Genomic DNA, 26,564 nt, shown 5'->3' with positions numbered 1-26,564 from the left:
AATGTAAGGTTTTAAAATTTCACGCTACCCTCTAGTAACATAAAACTGTCCACATCTGCCAACTAATTGAAAGTAAACAGCCTGAGTTGCCCAGTTAACTAATTATAAATCTTTGTGTATTTATTTTATTTTGAGAAAAGCTTTAATGAATGAGAAAAAAAGATGCAGGATCTCTCTGAATGCATATTTATGTGGACCTTTGTAAATCTGTTCTGCATTCACAAATGAGCTCAGTGAAAAGCACCTGTTGCTACTTGTCTTTTATCTTTTGATGTCTCCATTTTACAGCAATCTTTCTCAGTTCCAGTGGAAAGAGCAACAAAAACTTAGAATCTCTGATCGATTGCACAATATGGCAGAGGTGGGGTAAACGTGAGGAAGACTTTACTTCATTTTCCATTTTAAATAAAGATGGGAACGGGGTAGGGGGATCTGCCAAGGGTATTCATTTGATCTGAATGGAGCTACAATAAAGCAAATTCCTGGACAGGCATCCCAGTTCATCATGGAGAGGCATTCCCCAGCCAGCCTTTTGTCTCTGGCTCTGACAGGCCACAACTGCTATTCTAACCCTCAAGAGCATGCTATATTAAATCAATATATAATATTACCAAGGTCAACATGCAACCCCTAGTGACATGCACCCATCCATCTCCCTATAACAAAATTCTTTCTATTTTTCTAGAGACCTCTCACACGTCCCACTAGAAGACAATAAAGGCTGAGATGGCAATATTATTGTAGATAGAAACTAGAGGATAGTGGTTTCAAAGGGCAATAATGGTATATGGTAGTTAAGAGACAGGAGTGCTCATGGTTTGCTCTGTAAAGATGTGGAACACTTAGCAGATATTGAGCCATGCCACGGTGGTATGAAATATTAAAGGTTAGAGTGAAGAAACTCACTAGTCTCAATGCAGACAGCATTCAGAAGACAAAGGAAGTGAATAAGGATGTTTATAGTGCAGGCTTGCCATCTACTGGTGAAAAAGAAGATACAAGCAAATCAAATGCATCAGAATAAGCTTTATAGTATGAAACAGCTACATTGTGCCTCAATACATATTCCTTGAGAATATAAGCATTTCTCTATACAGTAGATATTAAGCTATACTGAATATGAATGACAAGTTTATTCATGTTTACTGTACAATAATGTTGATTAAGATTTGGGACCCATGAGATTTGAACTGAGACCTATGCAGCTTTGTTGCATTATTGCATTGCATGATGACAACACAGATTCTTCTCTGATCGATGTGAAGTCAGAACAGAATATACACACTTCTGTTTAATTCTGTTCAGTCTCACATATTGATCACTGTACGGATACTGAAAAAGAGCAAGAAAAAAAGAAAGAGGTTACGAGCATATATGTATGTATGAATATAGAAATAATTAGACACCATAACAAAGAATTTATTCTCTTGACCAATGTGTGTGGTATATGACCATTCTAGAATACTGAAATATGTCAGGCATATTTTGTAGCAATGCTTACCACAATACAAGATCCATAGTAGATTCACAGAACTTACCTCTTCCCAGTGATCATAAGCTCGAAGGCCTGGTTAACCTGATCTAGAGTCAGTCTGTGTGTCACAAATTCATCCAGCAGAAGCTTCCCGCTCATATAATCCTGTACCAGCTTGGGCACTGCCTCAGCACTCTTCCAACCTGTCAATCAGACAGGAAGAACAGAGAAGTTACTTTCAATCGCAGGTGTTTTCCACTAATACACAGTAAAATTGGAGAGGACTGTAAATGATTAGACCTAATTCTCCATATCACATCAACCTGGTTCTGCAACATATAGGCTACAGTAGATCATCATAAGATATATTTAAATTTATCATGCATGCTTTACCGCCAAAATAGGAGCCTTTTAGAGTTTTTCCTAGTAGAATATCCTCAGAAACCAGAGTAAGTTCTCCCATCCTGGTCCAGCCCACCATAACACAGACTCCCCCTGCAGGAGTACATGCTTCCACAGCGGACCTCTGATTGTAAGATATGACAGTTTATCAGCATCCCATCTCCTCACATCAAGTTCTAACTACACTTTTAGTACTCTGGGTTCGGATTCTCAAGCTCGGTGCCCTTCCCTGGACAGCATGCCAAAAATGCATTACTATACTCCATATAATTATATGTAAGTGTGAACTTGTGAACTTACCATTACTCCTACATTCCCCACACACTCAAGAGAGAAGTCAACGCCACCATTAGTCAGCTTCCTCAGCACCTCCTGAATGGGTTGACTGTGCTCTTTAGGGTTCACAAACTCAGTTGCTCCAAAAGTCTTGGCGATCTCAGACTTGTCTGGATTGATGTCTACAGCGATGATCCTGGAAGCTCCAGCAGCCTTGCATCCCATGACAGCTGCCAGTCCAACAGCTCCCAAACCAAACACCGCACATGTAGAGCCAGATTCTACCTGAGGAAGACAATGACAAAAAAAAAAATATAACACGTGCTACAAGCTGGTGGGATGTTATTTTTATCTCGTGGAAGTGGAAATCACACACACTTTGCCTGTGTTCACTGCTGCTCCATATCCTGTAGACACTCCACAGCCCAGCAGACAGACTTTGTCCAGTGGAGCATCCGGGTGAATCTTGGTGACATTGTCCTCTGGCACAACAGTGTATTCAGAGAAGGTGCTGACACCAATAAATTGGTAAATCTGCTGATTCTTGCAGGTGATCCTGCTGGTGCCATCTGCAAGAAGACATTTCTGATTCATCTCCCTAGGAAATGGAATTAAATGGAATTAAATTGTTTGATCACCTAACTCATGAATATAGTCTATGAGTTCAGAAGAACAAAAAAAAAAATCACACAACCATCGCTCAGTAACATTAACTTACCAGTTTTTTGTACATAGGTTTGTCTTTGGACTCAGACAGCGTTCACACTGTCCACACTGTGGCACGACTAGAGGAATAACTTTATCTCCTGTAGATAAATGGTTGAATGGTGGTGAAATGTTTTGAGTTAGAGCAAAAATTTAATTAATAATAAAATATATATATATATATGTATGTATGTATGTATATATATATATATATATATATATATATATATATATATATATATATATATATATATATATATATATATATATATATATATACATACACTAAATGCCTTTTTTATTTTGTATTATTTTTATTTTATTTTTATTTTTGCATTAGTTTGTCATATTGTGCATGTTTTTATACTTATGCAAAAGTGGGTAAATTGAGATACAAAATTTAGATTTCAGGACATTATATATATATATATATATATATATATATATATATATATATATATATATATATATATATATATATTAGGGGTGTAACGATACGCGTATTCGTATTGAACCGTTCGGTACGAGGCTTTCGGTTCGGTACGCGGTACGCATTATGTACCGAACGGTTCGTTGGACTAATTAATTAAATTTGGAAAATAAAAAAGGTGTGTGAAATATAATGTTATGCGTTCAACAAGGTAGCCCAATAACCCAAACGACGTAACAGGCAATGCCCCTGACACCCCCGAAGAAAAAAAAACACCAACTTATATGTTTATGTTAGGCTACTCAGTCAGGCGCCGCTCGCTCACTCAGTACGCGCTGAAGGCTCGGTACGGAGCCCCGCACGTCACCTGTAGGAGAGAAAAAACATCAATCCGTGGCGACGGTTTTGCAATCCGTCCCCTCAGTTTATAAACCGTGCTCATGAATTAATAAACTGTTCACTCGGTTTAACAAATCGTACCCAGGATTAACAAACCGTGACCACGAATTCCCAGTCCGTGCGTTTAGATTGTGTAAACCGTACCCTCGGTTTTTGAATCCGTACCCACGAATTCATAATCCGTGCGCACGCTTTCGCAATCCGTTCCCTCGGATTTGAAAACTGACACGCATTTTACACTTAACAGTGAAACATGCATCTAACTCCGGCAGGTGGGGTGAGGTGGGTGGAGCTTAGTATAATAAAATCACAAAAATAAGTCTTCATGTTAAGAAAGAATTGTACACAAGCATTTCCAAAACTGTCCAAAGGTTATTTAAAAATAAAGCAATTCACAAATTATTTTATGACAAATATTTTTACTGTCTTGTACTCATTTATTTAGCCTACAAATTAAAATTATAAAAAATAACTTTATTTTTATTTGTATCATTATTATATATTATTAAACAGGTTATGCATAAGAATCTTTTATCCAAAATAACTTACAAAAGAGGAAAAAATTACTCCAGAGTCAGTCACAATGCCAGGTTTATTGCACAATAATAATCAAGTGCTATTATAGATTATCAGCAATTGAACAAGATTTTAATGCGCATCTTTCTTATTAAATCTTTGTATTCCACCTCGTACTACACTTGATAGAGAATCACTTAAGGCCTGGTTCACACGGGACGATTTTAAAATTGTCGGCAGATTTTCCAAACCTGAGAGACCCCACACACGGCGATAAAAAATCACGGGTCTAACAGTTTTGGTCGCTCCGTGTGTGGTGTGCAGCCACACGGCAATATCAACACATCACACACGAACCGATTTGACTCCCGAGCATTCCCAGGTCAGACGGGAAATCTCGCAAAATCCCTCGAGATCAAACGTGACTTTAGAGTAAACAATCATGGCGGACAAAGAGGATGCAGTGGCCATAGTTTGTGCTTTGTTTTTAACGGGGAAAAAAACATAAGAAAAATAAGAAAAGGCGATGGTCAAAGAGGTGGAGACGACGCGAGCATGGACTATACTTGCTATATCATGATATGGAGATAAGTTGTTGTTTTATCTCATAGAAATGTTGTTACGTACTACACAGATTAATAACCGTTGAAATAAACGTTCATATATTAGTTTCCATGTACTCTGGTGGACTGCAGTTGTGGATGTAGTTATGCCCATCGACTTTATTTGTATTTGTTATATTATATACGCCGGCTGTTTTGATTTTGTTTCCCGGTACTATCACTGCCTCGTCACCTCACTTTCTGATTGGCTACACGCCACAGTCCACAGGCTGCGTGATTGTTTGTCCTCGGGGGACACCACACACGAGAAGAAATCGGGCAAAATAAATCCAACATGTTGGATATCCCCGATTTGAGATCGGAGCGGTCCCGACATTCTTCCGAGCAGAGGAGATTAGTCTTAACACACCACACACGGCAGGAATATTTGATCAGATTATTTTACGATAATCGGAGCATCCTAAGATTGTCGGAAGGGCTGAATCGGGGCTAAAATCGGCCCAATTATCCTGCCGTGTGAACCAGCCTTAAGACACTTTGATGTAAACCTATTCCACATAATAATATTCAATAAAACTGTATGTTAACACGTAGGAGTTTGCTGCATGAATCCGTGAGTACGGTTTACAAATCCGAGGGAACGGATTGCGAAAGCGTGCGCACGGATTATGAATTCGTGGGTACGGATTCAAAAACCGAGGGTACGGTTTACAAAATCTAAGTGCACGGATTGGAAATTCGTGGGCACGGTTTGTTAATCCGTGGGCACGATTTGTTAAATCGAGTGAACAGTTTATGAATTCGTGAGTACGGTTTATAAACTGAGGGGACGGATTGCAAAACCGTCGCCACGGATTGCTTTTTTTTCTCCTACAGGTGACGTCCCGGGCTCCGTATACGGACATCACCGAAGCGAATGGTGCATTTACGTTATAGCCGCGGATATGAGACCTTACTCTGTAGTGGAAAACGCAGGTTTTAAGAACATGCTTAATGTAATTGAGCCCCATTACAATTTTCCTTCACGAGCCCATTTCAGACAGACCGTAATTCCTGCTTTGTTCCAAAAAACATAAGCCCAAATAGAGAACCAATTGAGTAAAAACACACTAAATATAAAGAGTTATAGAGTTCCATATAAAAAGAGTTACATCTTTGTATTTGTTCATAACCACTACAACAATATTACATTTAATTTTTAAAAAAAAATTTATAAGGAGCTATTTTTGTTTTATACAGTATGCTGCTAAGAAAACACCATAGAAGATGGGTAAAGAATAGCTCCATCATTGTTCAATGTAAAAAAAACACATACTTTGTTAGTTTTAATAAATAAAACATTTTTTAAAAAATCAAGGAAATTTATCTGCCAATTTTTTCTTTTTGCTGTATCTAAAACGTACCGAACCGTACCGAACCGAACCGTGACATCAGTGTATTGAACCGAACCGAACCGTGAATTTTGTGAACCGTTACACCCCTAATATATATATATATATATATATATATATATATATATATATATATATAACTGTAGTTTCCATGGTGGATTATGTTTTACCTTTGGACATCTTTGTGACACCTGGACCAACACTTTCCACCACTCCTGCCCCTTCATGTCCCAAAATCACAGGAAAGGGCTGGGGATTCATAGTTTTACCAACCTCATGGAGGAAAGTCCAGTCTGTGTGGCATACTCCAGATGCTACTATCTGCCAAAGGTCAACTGATAGTCATTAGTCTGATATAGAAATACTGCTTACTCATTCAAGCAACATCACATTGCAAGTCTACATATAAGTTTTAAATGTAAATGGATTACATGCAGACATGGCCAGTGAAGTGTAATGGACCTACTGTACCTTAATTCGTACTTCATGTGCTTTGGGAGGGGCAACCTCCACCTCCTCAATGGAGAATGGTTTTCCTGGTTCCCAGGCCACTGCTGCCTTGCACTTGATCACCTTAGAGAATGAAAAAAGAAAAAAAAGTAATGTGATTTGTTTCATATTCTTTGTAAAAACATTTGAGGATTTTAGCTACCTTTTTCTCCTATCTATGTCCTTACCTTGCCCTCAGTTTCCATGCTAACCACACACGTTTAATACAGTGAATCCTTTCCAATGTTGTCTAAACGTCCTCCTAAAAGATCATGAACAACAATAAATAGATAAAACTTTTGTTAAAAGTTTTTCATGGCTAATTATAAATAAACATGCATTCTTGCATTTTTTTTTTATATTTGTTTAGGGCATAATTTACTGTAAGTACCATCCCACTAACAGGTTAAAAATAAAAGGGGACAATAGCTTTCATGTAAAGTTTGTCACTTTAAAGTTATTCTGATGGATTATCATCATTAACAAACTGTTATGAAACATATCAGACATAAGTTAAAGCCTTGTTCCCACTAATATTTGTATCTGTGCACATAGGCATGACATTGCATATATGGCATCATATGTCTTACACACCCTTGTGTGGTGTAGCAATAAGGAAGTATGAAAGTGCACTATATCATGTTACATTCATTCAAGTTTACATTGCGAAGCATGCAACACATTTCATAGTAGAATGCTAATGTTTGTAAACCGTACCCATTTCTTAAATATTAAATCTACAGGTACAAATCATTGGCTAATATTTATACTGATACTATAATAATGATTTTTTTTAATTCATTTACATTTTGGGGATTGTGTCATCCCTCAAAGCTAAAATGCAGTTTTGTCTAGTTCCCAGTATTTAGAATGCATTCAGTAAAACCGATGACTGCATGCACAGATTTACAGTTTGCAAATGTTTGGATGCTATTAATAACTTACGCGCAGAGCTGGTTTTGCCAGGGCTCAGGAGAGGATCTGCTGATACTAGTGTACTTTGAACTGGTGCACAGCTGCTATATGATTATTCTAAATGTGTTATAGCTGACTGACCAATACAACCGCTGAACAAAGTCCTGCTTGCATGTGATTGGATGACCTTCAGATAACTATAAGTCAACCTTTCTCTTCCCAACGGCAGCAAAAGCAAAACAAGTTTGATCATGATCAGCATGTATTGAAGCCACATGGAAATTTGCAACACTTAACTGAAGTGTTATTTCAATTCAATGACTGTCAGCCTAAAAGAAATAATACAAGTAAGACCAGCAAAATTTTACACTGCTGGTCTTGAGGCACACAGAAGGGAGAGATACACTAGCTGTACATTAAGATAAAAGAAATGAAGTAATTAAGGATGTCCTGCATTGCAAGTTTGCTATTGGCTGCTAATAAAGAAGAGATACAAACAATCAAATTCAACAAACGTGGCTTTATTGTGTGGAACAGTTTCTGATCATAACACACATTGTCTTTGTATTCTCTTTGAGACAATAGACAAAAAAAAATCAAGCAATGCTTTATTCAGTGAATGTGACTTCTCCTTTCCTTCGGCACCTTTAATTCACAGTGCTTGTTTACTTTAGCCAATACATACAGGCAGTGAAAATGGACCTTTGGATTAGCAGACAGATAATCACTGTCTTTTATTTTGTAATCCTTTTTTTTATTGCAAAATAGTCTTCTATACTAGTCTGCAAAGTACATAATGACATTCAACTTCTGACACTGTGAGGCTTTAGAGAGCTAGAGGAACCCACCAAAATACTTGAGTTGTTTTGAAGGATATTGAGAATAATTGCCATTTCACATCTCAATTACTGTCCGGATACTAAGAAAGAGAGAAACAGATGAACAAATTACATAAGTTTTTGCCAATTATTCAAGCCTAGACTTAATATTGCAATACCATATGAACATGCCTGTAGCCGGCTATGAGGTCACTTGAGGTCCGGACCTCTGAACGTTCAGAGGTACAAAATTTGTTCTCTGAATGACATTCTGTTTAACACTCCACATATGATTGTCTGCATGTATAATTTCAGTTTATTTATTTTTCTTGTTTTTTATTTGTTTTAATAGCAATATCTGGCAACACTGCATAGTCTGCACTTAAACTGACAGTAATAAATAAAAATAAAAAAACACGGATATTGCTAACAGGTTTCCTCACTTGGTTAGGCAAATGCAAAAAATATAATGATATCAACTCTCAAAAACATTACCAATGTTACCAAAAACAAGTTATCGTATAAAAATATATATAGCAATGGTTATTGATGAAAACTATAATAGTATTATGTAGATATTTTTGCATGAATAATTAACAAATGATAAAATTATCTCCACCCTATAGTAAAGTATTAATACATTTTGATGCAATAATAGACCTCAATCATTTTCAAACCCTGGCTACTGCCACGTATATGAACTGTGAGAGTTATTCTAAAGATTGATTAATTTTTATATTATATATTAACTTTTGATAATGCTGAACATTACATAATATTACAAGATTATTTATTTAGCATTTAAGATAGCGTTTAAGCATTTACTTGTGTTTTTCATCATACAACAATTGCATAACTGTGTTCATTAATAGATGCAAAGAACTGACCTTTTCCCAGTGATCATGTGATCAAAGGCCTGGTTAACCTGATCTAGAGTCAGTCTGTGTGTCACAAATTCATCCAGCAAAAGCTTCCCGCTCATATAGTCTTGAACAAGTCTGGGCACCGCCTCAACACTCTTCCAACCTGTCAATCACCAGGATAATTACTGATCAATTATTAATTTTGTGCATTTGCCATCATAACAGTTCACACTACTTTATATACAGGGAAAGCATTTACCTCCAAAATAAGTGCCTTTCAGAGTTCTTCCTAGTAGGATATCCAGGGGTGCCAGGGAAAGTTCCTCCACCTCAATCCAACCCACAATCACACAGATTCCCCCTGCAGGAGTACACGCTTCCACAGCTGCTCTCTGGTCAGAGGAAATTGTATTAGTTCAATTAACCTCAGGGCACATACAGGCATGGCAACTTGAGTTCCTAACTGTATATAAACAACACTGAAGTAAGAACTCAACATCTTTGAAAAATACAGCTCTACTAATAAACTTACAGTTCATTCAATAATAATACACACTGGTTATAGGAACTTACCATTACTCCTACATTCCCCACACACTCAATAGAGAAGTCAACGCCACCATTAGTCAGCTTCCTCAGCACCTCCTGAATGGGTTGACTGTGCTCTTTAGGGTTCACAAACTCAGTTGCTCCAAAAGTCTTGGCGATCTCAGACTTGTCTGGATTGATGTCTACAGCGATGATCCTGGAAGCTCCAGCAGCCTTGCATCCCATGACAGCTGCCAGTCCAACAGCTCCCAAACCAAACACCGCACATGTAGAGCCAGATTCTACCTGAGGAAGACCATGACAAAAAAATATATATAACACGTGCTACAAGCTGGTGGGATGTTATTTTTATCTTGTGGAAGTGGAAATCACACACACTTTGCCTGTGTTCACTGCTGCTCCATATCCTGTAGACACTCCACAGCCCAGCAGACAGACTTTGTCCAGTGGAGCATCCGGGTGAATCTTGGTGACATTGTCCTCTGGCACAACAGTGTATTCAGAGAAGGTGCTGACACCAATAAACTGGTAAATCTGCTGATTCTTGCAGGTGATCCTGCTGGTGCCATCTGCAAGAACACCCTGTTGAGTTTTGTCCCTGGGAGGCAGAGAAAACTACAGTTAACATCTATTCAAAATCAGATGAAAAATGCTTAGTATCTACTATAAATAAATAGTGCAGTATTATTATAACCAGTTTTTGGTGCAGAGGTTTGTCTTTGGACTCAGGCAGCGTTCACACTGTCCACACTGTGGCAGGAACAGAGGAATGACTTTATCTCCTGCAGATATATCAAAATAAAGTGTTCTGAAATAATGCATGTGACATGCCTACACACTTCTACATTCATGTATCTAGGACGAAGTGATTAAGATGAATTAATTGTGAAATCAGAACTTACATTTAATAAGGATATTAGAAGTGTTTATTATAGATTTTTGGTCTACCTTTAGATACCTTTGTGACACCTGGACCAACACTCTCAACAATCCCAGCCCCTTCATGTCCCAGGATCAAAGGAAAAGGCTGTGGCTTCATTTTAGCAGCATCATACAGGTAAGCCCAATCTGAGTGGCATAGTCCAGATGCTACTATCTTAAAAAGAGTTGATGAAAAGACACTTCTTAGTGAAATAAAATAATACTTGGTTCTTTGAAAGTACAAAAAAAAAAAAAAAAAAAAAAATCTAAATAAAATTAACATATAATTTTTTAAATAATGGTACATTCAAATGCATACGGTTCATAGCAAGAAATGTGGTTATTCTCAGGCCTATCTTTAAGTGGTGTTTTAAGTTTGGGTTTACATTTTTACTACATCTTGCCTAACACGATAAATATAGTGTTATGAATCTACTGTACCTCAATTCGTACTTCATGAGCTTTGGGAGGGGCAACCTCCACCTCCTCAATGGAGAGTGCTTTTCCTGGTTCCCAGGCCACTGCTGCCTTGCACTTGATCACCTGAGAAATAACATTATTATACACTACCATTCAAAACTGACAGATAAGACTTTTATAATGTTACAAAAGATTTATATTCCAAATAAATGCGGTTATTTCTATTGATCAAAGAATCCTAAAATGCATTTTTTTGTGCACAACAGTGCGCTTTTGAACATTGAAAATCAGCACCAAATCAACACATTAGAAGGATTTCTTATGGATCATGCTGTTGCTTACATTTGTAATATTATTTCAAAATGCTACCGCTTTTACTGTGTTTTTGTCAAATAAATGAAATAAATTGAGCGTTGGTGAGCATTGGGGACTGATTTAATTTGTTACAACAATGCATTAATTTCCCGTTAGATCCTTACCTTACCCTCAGTTTCCATGGCAACGACACACTTTTAATACAGTGACTGTGGTCTTTCGTCCGCTACTGACAACGTTGCAGAGATTAAACATTTATGCCATTTTAAATGCTGAAACAAAAGCAGAACTAGTATGATGATTATACAAAAAAAAGGTTATTAATGTCACGAAATGTTTCACTGCCTACTAATTCCAGTACTCTCGTAAGCCTAGTGTACTATTAATCACTTACTTCACATTTCAATATTTTACCTTTAAAAAAGGACGTTTAATGCAGGTAATGCATAGTATTATTACTCTTAACTCACTCAGTGATTAAGGTTTATCGTGGTTATGCTACAGAGCAGTGTTGTTGGTACTTCTTTTCTGTTTTGCATATTCAGAAACAGAATTTGGGATGCTGGCCAAACGTCCTGTGATTGGCTAACGCCCTCCTTCTGCTCAAAGACTTGCGGAATCAAAACAAGCTGGAACGCAATCGCCATCTAGTGGAGCTGTTTGGAAACTGCGGTCAATTTCAAACAAAAAACTCACCTCAAAATATTATTATTTATACCTTTTTTATACCCTCAGTTTAAAAAAAAAACAAGTCACCATTCACTTTTATGTATGGAAAAAACTCTAATGACAGTAAATGGTGACTGAGGATCCTTTAAAGAAAAAGAAGTACCTCCTCACAACACCCTGATTGGTTAGTAGGGCAGGATAGTGGGGACAATTAATGACACCTGTTTTACAACATACCATTACACTGCATTCATGCATTGCTACAATAACAAATGCAGTGCTTACTCCCTGAGTAAGGGGCAAAGCAGGACACTGATGGCTTTACTAGCTGTAATTGTGCTTTTTGTTGTAAGATGCTGTAGCACATTGTCAGTTGAAGGTATATTAAATGTTAAGTGTTAACAACAAAGTGAAATATTTTGATCGATCTGTTGTTGACGGACATTATGCTGCTGTGTCACCTCTGGGTGTTTGGGCTTGGCAATTTCTGTGCTTAGAAAATAAAAAGTTGCTCTATTGCAGACAGTTATAATGCTTTTTTGAAACATACATGCAATAAGTGTGTGGTCAAACTTCCGTTTTGTTTTATACCTAGAGCCCTTGTCCTCTAATGAAGCCAGTAGTACAGACACCACTTATGGCTTTGTGGCCTGTGTGATTTCAGTGCTGTTTTATGGAAGTTATTTTGTTCCTGTCAAAACGGTTGATACTGGTGATGGTGAGTTTAACTTTTATGCTTCAAGCCAACATTTGAATGGCCTTGTGCTAAAATCTGTTGTCTTTACAGGAATGTTTTTTCAGTGGATTTGCTGTTCAGCTATCTGGTTTGTTGGACTGGTTACGGACACATTGTTCCGCCCCTCCAGAGCCCATCCTGCTGCTATGCTTGGAGGAGCACTTTGGGCAACTGGTAAATCATATGTGTGAGTGAATGAACCTGTGTTTAAAATATACCATTGTTGCATTGTAACAGATTTACCTCTCAGGAAATATAACAGCAGTCCCAGTTGTGAAGTTTATTGGCCTTGGACTTGGAATTTTGCTTTGGGGATCCAGTGCAATGCTAATTGGATGGACAAGCTCAAGGTAAGCCGGACTGATGTTTGACAGAAGGGGCTTAAACTAGGGGATGAGTTGAAATGAGTTGAATCTAGCCCAGGCTAGATGAGTTGGTGAACCAGTCCAGTCCAATACTGATAACATTTGCTTGATGAAACTTAAATCATTGCTAAATATGTAATGTTAAGCAGTTTATGTAAGATGACAGATCACTGATGGATTTTTTTATATAAATATTATTAGTGCTGCTTTTTAACTCAAGCTCAACTCAAGCCTTTTTTAAAATTAGAGTCATACTTTTTCTCAGAAGTATTATGTTGTACTTCTTTAGTGCATGTTTTTATAAATATATTATTTTAATTGAGGTTCCATTTGTTAAGATTAGTTTAACTACATTTGTTAACACAGACTAACAATGAAAACAGTGGTTCTAAAGTATTTATTAATCTTAATGTAAATTCCGGCATTTAATAATGCATGATTAAAAATGTAAAGTTTTACATGTTAATGTTTATTAATATTGGACCTGAGCTAACATAAACTAACAACAAACAGCTGTATTTTTATTAACTTTAACAGATTTATAATGTAACCAACAGTGAGAAGTTAATATAATGGGACCTTGTGAAGTGTTACCCATGTTTTTAATTAAAGGCAGAGGTGAATTTACCTCTTAATTCATTCCTTTCAAGGTTTGGCTGGTTTGGTCTGAATCCAGAGGAAGTATCCAAACCAATACACAATTATTGTGGAGCTGGCCTTTGTCTGCTAAGGTAATGAGAGAGAAGGCAATGTGATATCCTTAAGCATTAGTTGTGTGTATAGTATGTGAAGGCAGACCATTAAAGGGATATTTCTTTGGTAAATGAAGGCTGAAATTTAAAGTTACTTTGTGTCCTCAAAAGGATGGCTAAAACCCATGGCCATGGAATGGAAATGTTGCAGGCACACTGATTTAATATGTGGTTAGACAATATTTCCATCCCGAAAATTTTTCTATTTCATTTAGGAGTTACACCTCACAAAGATCCTTTTGAGATCAAAGAGCTGCTGTCTGTACTCGTCTAAAAGTTTCTCTGAAATTGAAAATGTAATATACTATGTAAGGCAGGATAAATCTCCTCCTAAGACCTGAAGTCACTTTGTATTGGATCCATAATTCCATCTGATTTTATGGGATATGGAATAAAAACATCCTTACCTTTTTATTTATTGTGAGAGAGAACCTTATGGTATGGTTTTTGTGTAACACAATCATGTCTTTGTTTCAGTGCCATCATATTCTTCTTTGTGAAAACTGATGTTCAGAAACGCACATCTGCCGAAACCATGCCTTTGTTGATTGATGATAGGGTAGGTTTGTTAGGGCTTTGTCTCATTAAGGGACATTATGATAGTTTATGCAGAATATTGTTTTGAGTATTATGTCTCGGATACACAAATCTTTGCTGAGATTAAGTGCTACAGTACTTGCATTCATACGTCTGTCCTCAGAGGTTGAATCCAGACAGCACAAGCCCCAGTGATTCATGGGTGGACACAATTTCACCAAAGAGCAAGAGAGTATTGTAAGTATTTGTAGGCCCTCCAAGCTTTGTGTGGTTTTCCTCACATTTCTAGCCCATCAACACGGTACTGGAAAGTCTGAGCTTGATGGCTTCTGTGGTAAAATATTCTTGCACTTGTTTGATTTATTTTTTTTTTTTTTCAATCAATACATTTTTATATTACAGTTTTTAATTAACGTCTGTTGTATTTTCAGCTTTACATTCTAGTATTGTCAAATATCTGGATGATAAAGATCAAATATGGATTTTCATGATATCCTCTTGTTACAGTGGCTGCATCTTGGCCGTATTTTCAGGTGTCCTTTATGGTTCTTCTTTTATGCCTGTTTTCTATATTAAAGTCCATGCCACAACCAATTCTAGTATGTTCACTGGATCCAGTCAGAAGGGTATGTATATATTAGTTAAATTTAAAGTGACATGCATTTGTACTACAGCTTAATGAGATGATTAATGGGCTTTTTTTTTTTTTTGGCCATCCATTACAGAAACTGACTACTGCTTTGCCCATTACAGTGGAATTTTCCTCACAAGCACAGTGTATTTTCTTGCTTACTGTGCAGTCATGAAGAACAGGCCTCGGATTTATCCCAGAGCCATCTTACCTGGTAATTAATGTGCTTTCTATTGCATCATCTTTATTTTAATTTAGATGAAAGGACCATGTTGCCTTGTAACATCATGTATATGGGTGTATATATATATATATATATATATATATATATATATATATATATATATATATATATATATATATATATATATATATATATAATATGTGTGTGTATGTTGTTTTATATACACACACATATATACATATGTTTGTTTCATTTTTTTTTTTTTTTTCGCACCCATGTTAACGGATTCCAGCGTTCACACGGTTTGAGGTCCGTCAGTGCGTTCCAGGTGATCGATAGTTTACGTACCGATAAACGGACTGCAAATGCATTCTGTGTGAAAGCACAATGAGTGTAAGTCCTTGCTGCTTCTGCACCCAGGGCTGTAGCTGGGGTCAGCGGGGCCCCAGTGAAGCTTGTACCAATGGGCCATGTTCGTTCGTTTTTTATTTATTTGTGCTGTTTACACAATGTTTAAGTTTTTTTTTTTTTTTTTTCAAGTATGTAGGTGTCAAGGTACAGAATCTGAATAATTAAATGTAAAACAGCACTGGATAGTCTTCAATGTAAAAATTAAATGTACAAACAAACCAAAATGTATTCAGACACCTTCAACATTTCTCACATTATTACAGTTTATTTGCTATTGCTTCTAAAATGGTTCTAAGATATGACAAGAACTTAAAGTTTGTCAGAAATTTGTCTTGATAATGTCATAACTTGATATGTAATTGATTACAATCAACCAAAACTACAGACCGTGACAATGTTATTATGACAATATTTACAGTACCATGAATACTTTGTTGAACAATTTCCAAGCAATGCTTAATTTTGTTCAGACTGTGGTGTGAAAAGTTTGCATTAGCAATTCAGAAAAAAAACAAAACACATAAGCAATACGTGGTGCTGAACAATTAACAATTTCACTAGTAGTTCACTGTATGAAGATTCTTTGGGTATAATATGTCAGTTCACTTAATTTTGCTATACTCATTTACATAAATTTATTATAGTGTCCTGTACCTACTAGTCAAATATATAAAAAAATATATCTGGTGTCTCAATAATTTTTGGTTTGACTGTGCATTAATTCTTGTTAAAACTACAAAGTAATTCAGTCAAGAGCAGTGAGTGATTTTCTTTAATTTTCTTGGATTAACATTACAGCAGCTAGTAGCTAAATTAAGCGCGGTCACTTTAAGAGACGATGAATGCATCCAGTATAATAAACATCCCCTTTTTTCCTCAACCGTTTACTTTCACTTAAGACATACCTGACAGTTTTTTTCGAGCATACTTTCTAAGGCGGGTATTTTGACATTCTGTATGTATTTGTCGGCACAAGAGCAAAAAGAAGCAGATTCGGTGTTCAAGTGTTTTGAGATGCCTTTCTCTGCGTGAGCCCTGAACAACAGAACACCACGCTGCTGAATTGGGCTCTTTCACATCTTTTTGTTTGTTCAAACTGCGATTTGTATTTGTTCGTTCAGGTGCAGGAAGGACTTCGCAGAATACGCAAGGAGAACTTCGCAGAATAGAGCTCTGTCCGTGTCGCTGTCCGTGATACGCGGCTCTCTCTCTCTGCATGCACACCGTGTTAGCACGTCACGTTTGATGTGGTAATTTCACAGTAGGTTTAAAGAGTCATTCTCGCCCATAGATATGGTTTTCGCCCCCTACAGATTCAGCTAGGTATATATCCAAGCTAAAATATCAAGGTTTCATAGCTCGCCTAGTATAGACCCAGCTCTCAAACCAACTTTGAGAATAGATTAACGGCGATATATTTTTTTTTTTTATTGCCCGATAAGAGTCTCCCGTTAACGGCCCACCACATATATATATATATATATATATATATATATATATATATATATATATATATATACAAATTATTCCTCCAGAGATTCTATCACCTTTCTGCTGAATTGAGTTCCTCTGTTCAAGTAAGATCTTCCGTGCAGGTTTTTTGTGTGGCCTCATGTGGGGATTAGCCACATATTCCTGGCTTATGGCAAATTACTACCTTAGTGCAGTGATCACATTCCCTATAGTTAATGCTGTAAGTATCATGAAAAAAAAAAAAAAAAAATCTTCCACATCCTCATTCACCTTTAATGATAATGTGTTCTACTTTGCTTTCAGGGTTATGGCTTAGTCGCTGCTCTGTGGGGAAGTGTGGTGTTTAAAGAGGTCAAAGTAGGTAACATAAAGCTATTTGTATTCATTCAGTGTTTCAGATGGCATTTTTCAACTGAATTTAAAGGGATACTCCACCCTAAAATAAAATGTAATTAATCACTTACCCCCATGTCGTTCAAACCTGCAAAGCTTTGTTCGTCTTGGGAACACAATTTAAGATATTTTGGATGAAAATGAAAACCTTGAGGCTGTCCCATAGACTGCCTTAAAATGACTAAAAGCTTTATTTTTGTTTTCTTTGCTTACAAAAAAATCTTCCTGTTGCTTCATGTAACCCAGATTGCATGTCTGATGGCAGATGGAGTATTCTGATGACAAATTTCATACCTTTTTATGGATCTTGACACTGTTATTTACTTGGCAGCCTACAGGACAGTCTCAAGCCTCCAGGTTTTCATCCAAAATATCTTAAATTGTGTTCTGAAGACGAACAAAGCTTTTACAGGTTTGGGACGACATGGGCGTGATTGATTAATGACAATTTTCATTTTGGGGTGGAGTAACCCTGTAAGTTTTTATGTTGATTTAACTTCCGAGAACACAATGTATTGAAACAGCTATTCTTTTTACATTTAGTCATTTAGCAGACACTTTTATCTGAAGCAACTTACAAATGAGGACAATGGAAGCAATCAAAATCAACAAAACAGCAATCATATGCAAGTGCTATAATAAAAAGACAGAACAGAAAAAGAGTAAAGCAAGCTAGTGCATTTTTTTTCTTTTAATTTTATAATAAAAAACTAATAGACAGAATACAAAAATATTAGAAAATCTAGTGTTTGTTTTTTAAAGAAAAGCAATTAGTAAATGAATTGAGTGCAAGTCTAAAAGGGAAAAGTTTTATAATAGAGAGTGCTAGAGTTAGAGGGTCAAATAAAGATGGAAGATATGTGTTTTTAGTGTTTTAAGGACACAGCTGCTTGATTGAGACACTGTAGGCAGGTCATTCCACCAGGAGGGAACATTTAATTTAAAGTCTGTGAAAGTGATTTTTTTTTTTGCCTCTTTGGAATGGCACAATAAAGCAACTTTTTTTTATTCTTCTTCTTTCTTTATATATATATATATATATATATATATATATATATATATATATATATATATATATATATATATATATATATATTGATTCATTACTCGTAATAAAGAAATTAAGTAGAGTCAACTTCTTCTCTTCAGGCTGGTCTAACAAACTGATTTTATTTCCTTAGGGACTTGGGAACTTGCTGCTGTTTGCTTTGGCTACTTGTGTTGTTCTGGCTGGCTCCCTGCTAACAGCCTATTCAAAGATTTGAGTCTGTACGTTATGTTACCACAAGATGGCAATGATGGATCAAGTTTTAAGCCAAACTTGCATAATGTCAGTTGCTTGGAAGCCCTTGGTGTGAATTGCACGTTTCTGCTTTAGCATTTTAATTGCTATTAAAATTAACCCAAGGTGTTGTGTAAGTTCACATATTTGAATTAAACCGTTCCCCCTTTCTGGCTACAGGAAACTGAGTCTTAAGTTTTCATCGGAGTCCAAGAATTATTATTATTTTTATTTATTTTTTGCCCAATTAATTTTAATGACTTATCTCGCCAATATGACCTTCAGAAGACAGACTGAAAAAGCTTGGACAAGCTCTTATAAAAATGTGTGTATATAATCTAGAGTCCAATCTAAAATTCTACAGTTTAAAACAATTAATTCCTGATGTGAGCAATCAAAAACAACAAAAAGAGCAATGATATATACATACACACACACTCATATATATATATATATATATATATATATATATATATATATATATATATATATATATATAGGAAAATGTGTCTAGTGTACTTTATAATGAGAGCGTTCTAGACTCTTGCGCTTGCAGATGTGGCGTAAGGACAAGCAACATTGTTAGTATATGTGACTGTTATCTCAGCTGATCCGGCATCGGGGCAGTTGTCTCATTCATGCTGGAGCGGTTGCGCTGAGTGGACCATCTGGAGCTCCTGTCTACTATCAATATGTAAACGAAACGAACGCTATTCCAAAAGAAAATCGATTTAATCATGCGCAGACACTCGTACCAATGGATACGCATTCGACTCGTCCTGGAAATGTCTGCGTCGCTTTGATTTGTTTGCCAGTATCGTTTTTGAAAGTCTGCAACTTTTGGAAATATCCTGCCCTTCGGAAGTATCTGATTATACCTGTAGTGTGTTTTGTTTATTTGTTTTTCACCGTTCATGTTAGTCGCACGTCGTCTACTCGCCAGGACAAACGTCCTGATCTGTGGACTGGAAATAGCGTTTATTCCCAGAGTAAAAATGCGCAGGACCCCGCTGATGTGGAGGTGAATGAGTCTGTGAGCCCGACCAGGTCTAATGTGGTGTATATAACACTCAAATCTAAGCGGCACAAACCGGCCATCATCAGGGGCACAGTGCGACCCAAACTCCGGAGAAAGAAAGTTAAAGTGAGACCGCAGGGTGGCACACAGGGCAAGGCGAACGACGCGGGGCACGATACAAACACCCTTAACAAACGACTGGGATATTCTGAGCTTGATGCCAGTGACACTGGTTATTCAACCATAAGGATATACAGTGAAAAAGCTCCTCCGTGGTTCAGCAATGATGACATTACTGCCATGCGCTTTCTGGCCGATTGTAAAATTACGCAGATTGATGAAGTGGCACCTCCGGGCTTCTCTTCTTTCATTTTATTTAAAAGTGCGACAAATGGCACGGACGAAGTTGCTGAGTGTCGAAAATGTTGCGGTATTGTCAAGCGACCCTTGGACATGAGTGAGGTGTTCGCCTTTCATCTGGACAGGATCTTGGGACTGAACAGAACTTTGCCAGCTGTCAGCAGACGATTCCACTCTCTTGGAGGTAGTGTTCACTGTATAAAAACTTTTTTTTTTTTCCAAAGTTGTGAATAAACCAAAGATTACTAGAGAACGCATTACAAGAGAATAAAGGTTCGGTTTCATAGAACCAAAAAAACATTACTGGTGGGCATCTTGACACAAAACAAAGGCACCGATATGATTTAAGATCAGTCAGTGCAAGTTTCTTTCATTTAAAAAGCTCAGACTTGCGTTTTATTCTAGGACTAGGCTTAAGGGTTAGTGTACCAAAAGTATTTCTCTTAAGATCAGTCAATGCAATTTGAAACATCTTAAAATTACATTTTAGTCTGTGACTAGGCTTAAACATTATCTGTGAAACCGAGGGAAAATGTATAATATGTACATTAGATAAAAAAAAATATCAAACCAAGTGGTAATTTCTTTTTCTTTTTTCTTTTTTTTTTTTTTTATCATATTTTGATTTAAAGTCTTTGCAAAATATCTAAAAAAGTTAAGTCACTTCTGAGAAAAGTCTGAGGAAAGCTTTATTAATTTATCATATAATGCAATGAAATCTGTGTGGATTTTATAGACTTGGGTTTCTGTAATTAGGAGCCTTTTCAGTGTAACCAAAAGCTGTCATGAGCTACTGAAAAAGCAAGTATGACTGCTGATGACTAATGAATGTATATACAGTATATTAATCTTGTTTCAGATGGTCAGCCTTGTCCAGTGGTTTTGTGGGACCCTTCTTTAAGCCCAGTAGTAGATCAACCTTCTGAAAAGTTGAATTGGGGCTCATATCAAACCTCCCTCAAACACAAGTGCTGGCATCGGGGTGTCATCCCTAAACCAGAGTGGAGCTGCACCAGCATCCACCATCACGAATGGAGCAAGCTGGTAGTCTTTGATTTCCTCCTGCAGGTACTCCACTTTTATCAGTGTCTTTCTGTGTTGCAATTTTGGTGACAAGCAACATTTGTTCAGAAAACCAACTGAAACATTTTATTTTACCTTAAATCCATAAAGCAAAAAGACTGTTTCTTCTCAGATTTATGAACGCCTAGATAAAAACTGCTGTGGATTCAAGCCTCGCCCAGAGGACACCTGTGTTGAGCTTGGTCACCATGAAGAATGCAGAGACAAGGACAGCATAGAGCTGAGACACATAGTCCACCGTAAACATGACCCACACCACCTGGTTTTCTTCAACAACAAGGGCTACTTTGACCGAGACGAGGGGAATCTGAACTTCAGGCTACTAGAGGGAATCAAAGAGTGAGTAAGAGTTAGAGATTGAATATGACCACTTGATTTTTAATTTGTATATCATAATAACATTTGTAAGTGTCAAAAATCACAAAGGTTTTGCAGAGATACTGTGCAAATGATCTTTTTTTTTTTTTTTTTTTAAACGATCATTCACACATACCCTTATTCAATTTCAATTAAAATGCCTTGCAGAATATTTAATTTCAAACTTATATCCCCAAAGAAATTAATCCTTACAGTTTGTTCGATTAAATTACAAGCTGCCACAGGTCATCAGGTTTAAATAGACATTATTATGGTTTTAAATAAAATATAATTTGGGGCGTCTTCTGTTCTTGTCCTTACCGGACAATCTGAGGTGGTTTGTAATTGCTGTAACTAAGACTGCAACTGAATTCATTTCGGTGAGGCCACAAGTTTGGGCTTTCAGTAAGCCAACACCTCCACAACAGCACTGAAGACGTAAGCAAATACATACGCCAACAATCTGACACGTGCTGTCTGAGCTAAGGGATTCTGCTGGCAATGCTGCTAATGTGATATCTCTGGGAACGCAAGCTCACTTGTGCAGTAACATAAATCAAAAGAAATGATGGGCCATTGCTGTGTTTGAGTATCACTGCTTGCACGTTATCTGCATTACAGCGGGGTATTGCATAATAGGGTAGTTAGCAAAACAGTTTAGTTTGAGGAGATTCTGAAAATGGTATAATGATTTTTGATTTGTGTATTATTAAAATTTTTTGTTTGTTTTAATAATTTAGGAGTGCATTACCATATTCCTTTAATATATTTTCCCTTTCAGACTACCAGATCAGTCTGTGTCAGTGTTGAGGTCTCAGCGTCTCAGGGAAAAGCTCCTGCAATCGCTGTTTCTCGACCAGCAGTACTGGGACAGTCAGGGGGGCCGTCAAGGCATTGAAAAACTCATTGACGTGATTGAGAGAAGAGCCAAAGTCCTGCTCACGTACATTAATGCTCATGGGATTAAAGTAGTACCTATGAACTCTTGACAGATGGTGCTTCAGCTTTCAATGTGTAAGACAAACCACCAACCTTTTGGTTTCCAATGAGCGTTGATGTTTCCGACAGATTAGTATGCCAATGAAGACCTGCTGAATTTAAGCTCTTTTAGTCAAAATTCTATGCACTACAGAAATCAAGAGCACTTTGTGTTGTTTTAAGTGCTCCTCACATTTAAGAGGAGAAGAAATTATAGTTACAGGGCTAAGTTTTGGCACCACTGACATTCCACAAGTTAAAGGCACTGTAAGTGATATGATGTTTCGTGAACTTCTACCAGCCGTAGTTTCTGAGTTCAACTGCCTCTTCTGTCCAAAATCCCGCCCACTAATGACATATCAGCAAACCTGATGTAAGCAATCTGAATGCTCAAACTGAGACTTTTGGTTAGCTGCACATCGATGTCCCACAGCCAGTCTGTTTTGGTGTAAGGTTGTCACAGAGAACAGTGAAATTTCTCACTACACCTGTTTTAGTAATGACAAGAGTGAGTGCTATTCCATTAACAATGCCAAAGCACTTTTACTTTCAATTTTATTATCAATGCATGTTTCACTCAATATGTAGTTTCAGTCAGTTATTCATATCAATCTGCAATACAGTTTTATAAGAACATTTCTGCTATAATCTGCAATTGTTTTTCTGCTGTGATGATGGGGTTCATGATGAATGGTCCAGCATCATTGTTAAATCTATTAATGTTGCACTTATTGATCACTGTGAAGATGATATGAATCTTCTTTCATATAAATGTCAGTATTCATTGTGCTATCTGAAGGGTTTATTTTTGTACTGTTGTTTTGCGTTTGTAAAAAGTATACATACCTAAAATTAAAGGGTTACATAGCAGTTCATCGCAAAATCATTTCAATATTACATTCATTTTTAGCACCACTGTTTGTAAAATTTGAGAAAATCTTATGACCTTTGAAATGGTTTGATAAGTACTTTATACCATGGTCTGTCCGAACACTCGATTTTGATTGGCTGGCAGGAATGAATTAAAACTGCACAGGTAATTCCAAGTCAGTTTAATCACCATTGTAGATTAATTGACTTGGCTTTAGGTGGTACTTGGCCTCCACTTCATGCATTAAAATTATCTATCCATCTATCTATCTATCTATCTATCTATCTATCTATCTATCTATCTATCTATCTATCTATCTATCTATCTATCTATCTATCTATCTATCTATCTATCTATGTTGTTAGCAACAAGAAAAACAACATGCAAATCATGCTAGAAACATGCTAACAAAATGCTAAACCATGCTAAATGCATGTTTATGTGTAAAAAGATGCTAACAACATGCTAACAACATGCTAGCAACATGGTAATCATGCTATAAACATCCTAATAACATTAGCAACATGCTAATCATGTTAGCAATGTGATAGCAAAGTACTTAATCATGCTAACAACATGTTAATTATGTTAACAGGATGTTATCAATATCAATATTAAGTCATGTTAGGTACTTGTTAATCATGTTAGCAACATCCCAACAACATGCCAAATCATGCTAAATAACTAGTTATTTCATGAAACTCTAGATATAGCAGGCTGATGGGTCTAAATGATGCTATTCACAGCATTAAATGACTTGGCACAAGCTGATTGGTTGGTTAGCTGGTTAGCATCTACTAGAGCATTTTACAGCATATTTTCAGAGTTCCTCTGAAACACTCCACCTTCCCCAATGCTCCACCTGTATAGATCTACCACAGGTTATTTTGTGCAGTATCAAACACTGCACAAAATGCAGCAGCACTAATCTATAACAACAGTAATAATCAACAGCAGCAGTAATCCTCCTGCAGCTGTGTAGCAGATTCATTCTGCCAAGAACAAATACAGTACATCAACAATGTCTTATCTATTACCATCCATCTTCTGAGTTGTACAGCATGTTAACAGTTTTGAATCATGCTTGAATCATGCTGACAGACTTTGTCTTCAAACATTCACACTTGAAATATTAAAATTACTTCAAGATTTTAAAACATCTTAATTTTTTTTGGCCTGGCTTTTTCAAGCCAACTTAAAAGTTTGCCATCAAATTTTACTCATCACATTAAAAGTATTTGGTTCTGTTTTCGCTGTAACCCCTGAACAGCTATTATGTTCATTTTAATGCTGGGAATCTTTCAGTTTGAGTGCAGCTGAGTTCAGCTGTCTTCATTCTTTGCTGTTCCCTTTCTCATTTGCGTTGCAGTTCAGTTCAGCCAGTCAGTTCTCAGAGCCTACTGTGACCCCTTTTAAAAATGTACAGACACATACAGTATACTTACCCACAGACATAAGCTCAAGGGTTCTTTTATTTGTGTGAAAATAATTAATGTTTGGCAGCGCTAACCAGAATGCATTTCAGATGTTCTGCTCTGCACAGTAAACTTGCTGTGTCTTGCCACACACTTTGCCAGACAAAACCAGCTAGGTCATTTGGAATGTCAAATCACTTCTGCTCATCTAGATGATATGCAAACACTTGTGAAACAATCAAGTGGCAATGTTCGAAAACCCTACTGAAACCTTGCATCTTGCAGATGTTTTCTCATTATTATTATTATTATTTGTTACATTTATATAGCGCTTTTCTAGACACTCAAAGCGCTTTACATTGTCAGGGGGTATCTCCTCATCCACCACCAGTGAATGTTAGAATGTTCTATAGAAGTAGTAGTACAGATTTTTTTCCCACTGTATAGAAGTAGTAGTACAGATTTTTTTCCCACTGTAAATTCACAAGGAAGAGCTGTTTGCATCATATCAAATGCAACGTACCATAATTGCAATGTAAAGATTCATCTTTTGAGAGCTGATTTTACGTATGACCTCATTTTATTTCAATGTTTGAAGGGCAGTGAAATTCCTTTCAGTTGACACAACAATTTCAATCAAATCACTTCCTGTCTGTTTCTTCAGTCGAGTTTAAGAACAGTAACACAACAGTGCTCGCCACCCTGTGTATGTCATTGAGGGACCATTTCCACTTTTTCTTTCCCTCATTTCATATCCTAACAAGGAAGCTTTTATACCAGTTGCTCTGATCACTTATTTTGCTAGGATATTACCACCATTTTCCTCCATAGCTTGTGACCTTAACCAGACTTCTAAAAGACAGCTGAACATTAATTTAGAAGACTTTCCATGTTGTTTCTTTACTTCTTGGAACTATTATACCCAGAACAATTGCTTTTAATTGCATTTCTTGTCATTCGTATCAACTCACAACTGTTTTCATACCAATGTTTCACATTTTTGTATCCTAAAATCATCCTTTCATTTGCCTGCACCAGATGACCTGCTCCATTTCTCAAGCATGTGAAACTATGGAAAGGAATTTTACACAGCTGCTAGCTGTCTGACTTTTTTCGTTCCTCCTTTTCATTGTTGCTATGACAACATCGACCCCAGCAACATCCCACCTGGTTGGCAGACAGATGTACAGTAAAAGTTTGACGAGCAGAAAGCATCAGACAGAATGCAAGCAACGAAGAGAGCTCATACCTCTGCACAAAAACAAGCAGCTCTAGACATAACATGGGCACATTAGCCCCCCTCAGTTTCCCATCTGGAATATGAGTCTTGCTTAACATTAACATGGTTTATGTGTAGCCAAAAATTAAATGAATAAAACAGATGGGCAAAAAAAAAAAGATTAAATCAAATATCAGGGCATGTTATGGCCTGAAAATGCTTTTTTTGAGATGAGATAAAGGAGGTTTTCAATTGTGCCACTGTTGATGTTTGCTGAGATGCATGTTGGTCATGGGTTTTTAGTTTGGAAAGATGCTATCTGCGTGTTAAAACAGCACAACACGCCTGAGGCAGATAGCCAGGTTTCCTTCAGTTGTTCCATTC

The 26,564-nt window shown here is 36.8% G+C and overlaps 4 protein-coding genes across 11 annotated transcripts; 2 read left to right on the top strand and 2 right to left on the bottom strand.

The window, feature by feature from the left end:
- Positions 1-1,011: 1,011 nt before the first annotated feature.
- zgc:77938 (Alcohol dehydrogenase class-3-like) lies at positions 1,012-7,682 on the bottom strand. Its single transcript, XM_052574556.1, has 10 exons — positions 7,591-7,682; positions 6,834-6,907; positions 6,628-6,729; positions 6,327-6,477; positions 2,871-2,958; positions 2,531-2,750; positions 2,177-2,437; positions 1,868-2,000; positions 1,539-1,677; positions 1,012-1,332 (listed from the first exon to the last, which is right to left on the bottom strand). The coding sequence occupies exons 2-10, from the start codon at positions 6,849-6,851 to the stop codon at positions 1,308-1,310; spliced, it is 1,137 nt and encodes a 378-aa protein (XP_052430516.1). The 5' UTR covers positions 6,852-6,907; positions 7,591-7,682; the 3' UTR covers positions 1,012-1,307.
- A 378-nt stretch (positions 7,683-8,060) lies between these two features.
- adh5l (alcohol dehydrogenase 5-like) lies at positions 8,061-12,045 on the bottom strand. Of its 3 annotated transcripts, none has more exons than XM_052574557.1 (10): positions 11,917-12,045; positions 11,611-11,718; positions 11,153-11,254; positions 10,739-10,886; positions 10,485-10,572; positions 10,169-10,388; positions 9,815-10,075; positions 9,501-9,633; positions 9,266-9,404; positions 8,061-8,479 (listed from the first exon to the last, which is right to left on the bottom strand). In XM_052574557.1, exons 2-10 carry the CDS (start codon positions 11,626-11,628, stop codon positions 8,455-8,457), a joined length of 1,134 nt encoding a protein of 377 aa, XP_052430517.1. In that variant the 5' UTR covers positions 11,629-11,718; positions 11,917-12,045; the 3' UTR covers positions 8,061-8,454. The 3 variants fall into 3 exon arrangements, with proteins under 3 accessions (XP_052430517.1, XP_052430518.1, XP_052430519.1); XM_052574558.1 differs by having other exon boundaries at positions 11,861-11,996; XM_052574559.1 differs by lacking the exons at positions 11,611-11,718; positions 11,917-12,045 and having other exon boundaries at positions 10,739-10,882.
- Positions 12,046-12,330: 285 nt separating this feature from the next.
- Positions 12,331-19,079, top strand: tmem144b (transmembrane protein 144b). 6 transcript variants are annotated; one of them, XM_052574552.1, is made up of 12 exons: positions 12,331-12,494; positions 12,711-12,833; positions 12,903-13,025; positions 13,089-13,201; positions 13,867-13,947; positions 14,446-14,527; positions 14,669-14,742; positions 15,013-15,131; positions 15,231-15,350; positions 17,327-17,424; positions 17,508-17,565; positions 18,779-19,079. In XM_052574552.1, exons 2-12 carry the CDS (start codon positions 12,789-12,791, stop codon positions 18,973-18,975), a joined length of 1,110 nt encoding a protein of 369 aa, XP_052430512.1. In that variant the 5' UTR covers positions 12,331-12,494; positions 12,711-12,788; the 3' UTR covers positions 18,976-19,079. The 6 variants fall into 6 exon arrangements, with proteins under 6 accessions (XP_052430512.1, XP_052430510.1, XP_052430511.1 ...); XM_052574550.1 differs by having other exon boundaries at positions 12,345-12,407; positions 13,102-13,201; XM_052574551.1 differs by having other exon boundaries at positions 12,359-12,494; positions 13,102-13,201; positions 17,508-17,561.
- A 346-nt stretch (positions 19,080-19,425) lies between these two features.
- LOC127971507 (Golgi-associated kinase 1B-like) lies at positions 19,426-23,545 on the top strand. Its single transcript, XM_052574548.1, has 4 exons — positions 19,426-20,441; positions 21,117-21,325; positions 21,453-21,679; positions 22,479-23,545. Exons 1-4 carry the CDS (start codon positions 19,637-19,639, stop codon positions 22,684-22,686), a joined length of 1,449 nt encoding a protein of 482 aa, XP_052430508.1. The 5' UTR covers positions 19,426-19,636; the 3' UTR covers positions 22,687-23,545.
- Positions 23,546-26,564: the final 3,019 nt, after the last annotated feature.

This window comes from Carassius gibelio, chromosome B14 (genome assembly GCF_023724105.1).
Source record: "Carassius gibelio isolate Cgi1373 ecotype wild population from Czech Republic chromosome B14, carGib1.2-hapl.c, whole genome shotgun sequence".
Taxonomy (NCBI): Eukaryota; Metazoa; Chordata; class Actinopteri; order Cypriniformes; family Cyprinidae; genus Carassius; species Carassius gibelio.
Note: the sequence above shows the minus strand (reverse complement) of the source record. Positions and strands in the feature narration are given on the sequence as shown.

Bases quoted from the DNA above. Each gene is read 5' to 3' on its own strand.
- zgc:77938 (XM_052574556.1), bottom strand. The intron at 2,959-6,326 runs GTAAAACATAAT...ATTTATCTACAG, and splicing joins TGTCACAAAGATGTCCAAAG to GAGATAAAGTTATTCCTCTA. The intron at 1,333-1,538 runs GTAAGTTCTGTG...GCTCTTTTTCAG, and splicing joins CTTATGATCACTGGGAAGAG to TATCCGTACAGTGATCAATA.
- tmem144b (XM_052574549.1), top strand. From the start codon at position 12,431: ATGGCTTTACTAGCTGTAATTGTGCTTTTTGTTGTAAGATGCTGTAGC. The intron at 15,132-15,230 runs GTATGTATATAT...CATCCATTACAG, and splicing joins CACTGGATCCAGTCAGAAGG to AAACTGACTACTGCTTTGCC. The intron at 17,425-17,507 runs GTAAGTATCATG...CTTTGCTTTCAG, and splicing joins CATTCCCTATAGTTAATGCT to GGTTATGGCTTAGTCGCTGC.
- LOC127971507 (XM_052574548.1), top strand. From the start codon at position 19,637: ATGGATACGCATTCGACTCGTCCTGGAAATGTCTGCGTCGCTTTGATT. The intron at 21,326-21,452 runs GTACTCCACTTT...GTTTCTTCTCAG, and splicing joins TCTTTGATTTCCTCCTGCAG to ATTTATGAACGCCTAGATAA. The intron at 21,680-22,478 runs GTGAGTAAGAGT...TTTCCCTTTCAG, and splicing joins CTACTAGAGGGAATCAAAGA to ACTACCAGATCAGTCTGTGT.
- adh5l (XM_052574557.1), bottom strand. The intron at 10,076-10,168 runs GTGTGTGTGATT...GGTCTTCCTCAG, and splicing joins CAGCAGTGAACACAGGCAAA to GTAGAATCTGGCTCTACATG. The intron at 8,480-9,265 runs GTCAGTTCTTTG...TCTCTTTCTTAG, and splicing joins CACATGATCACTGGGAAAAG to TATCCGGACAGTAATTGAGA.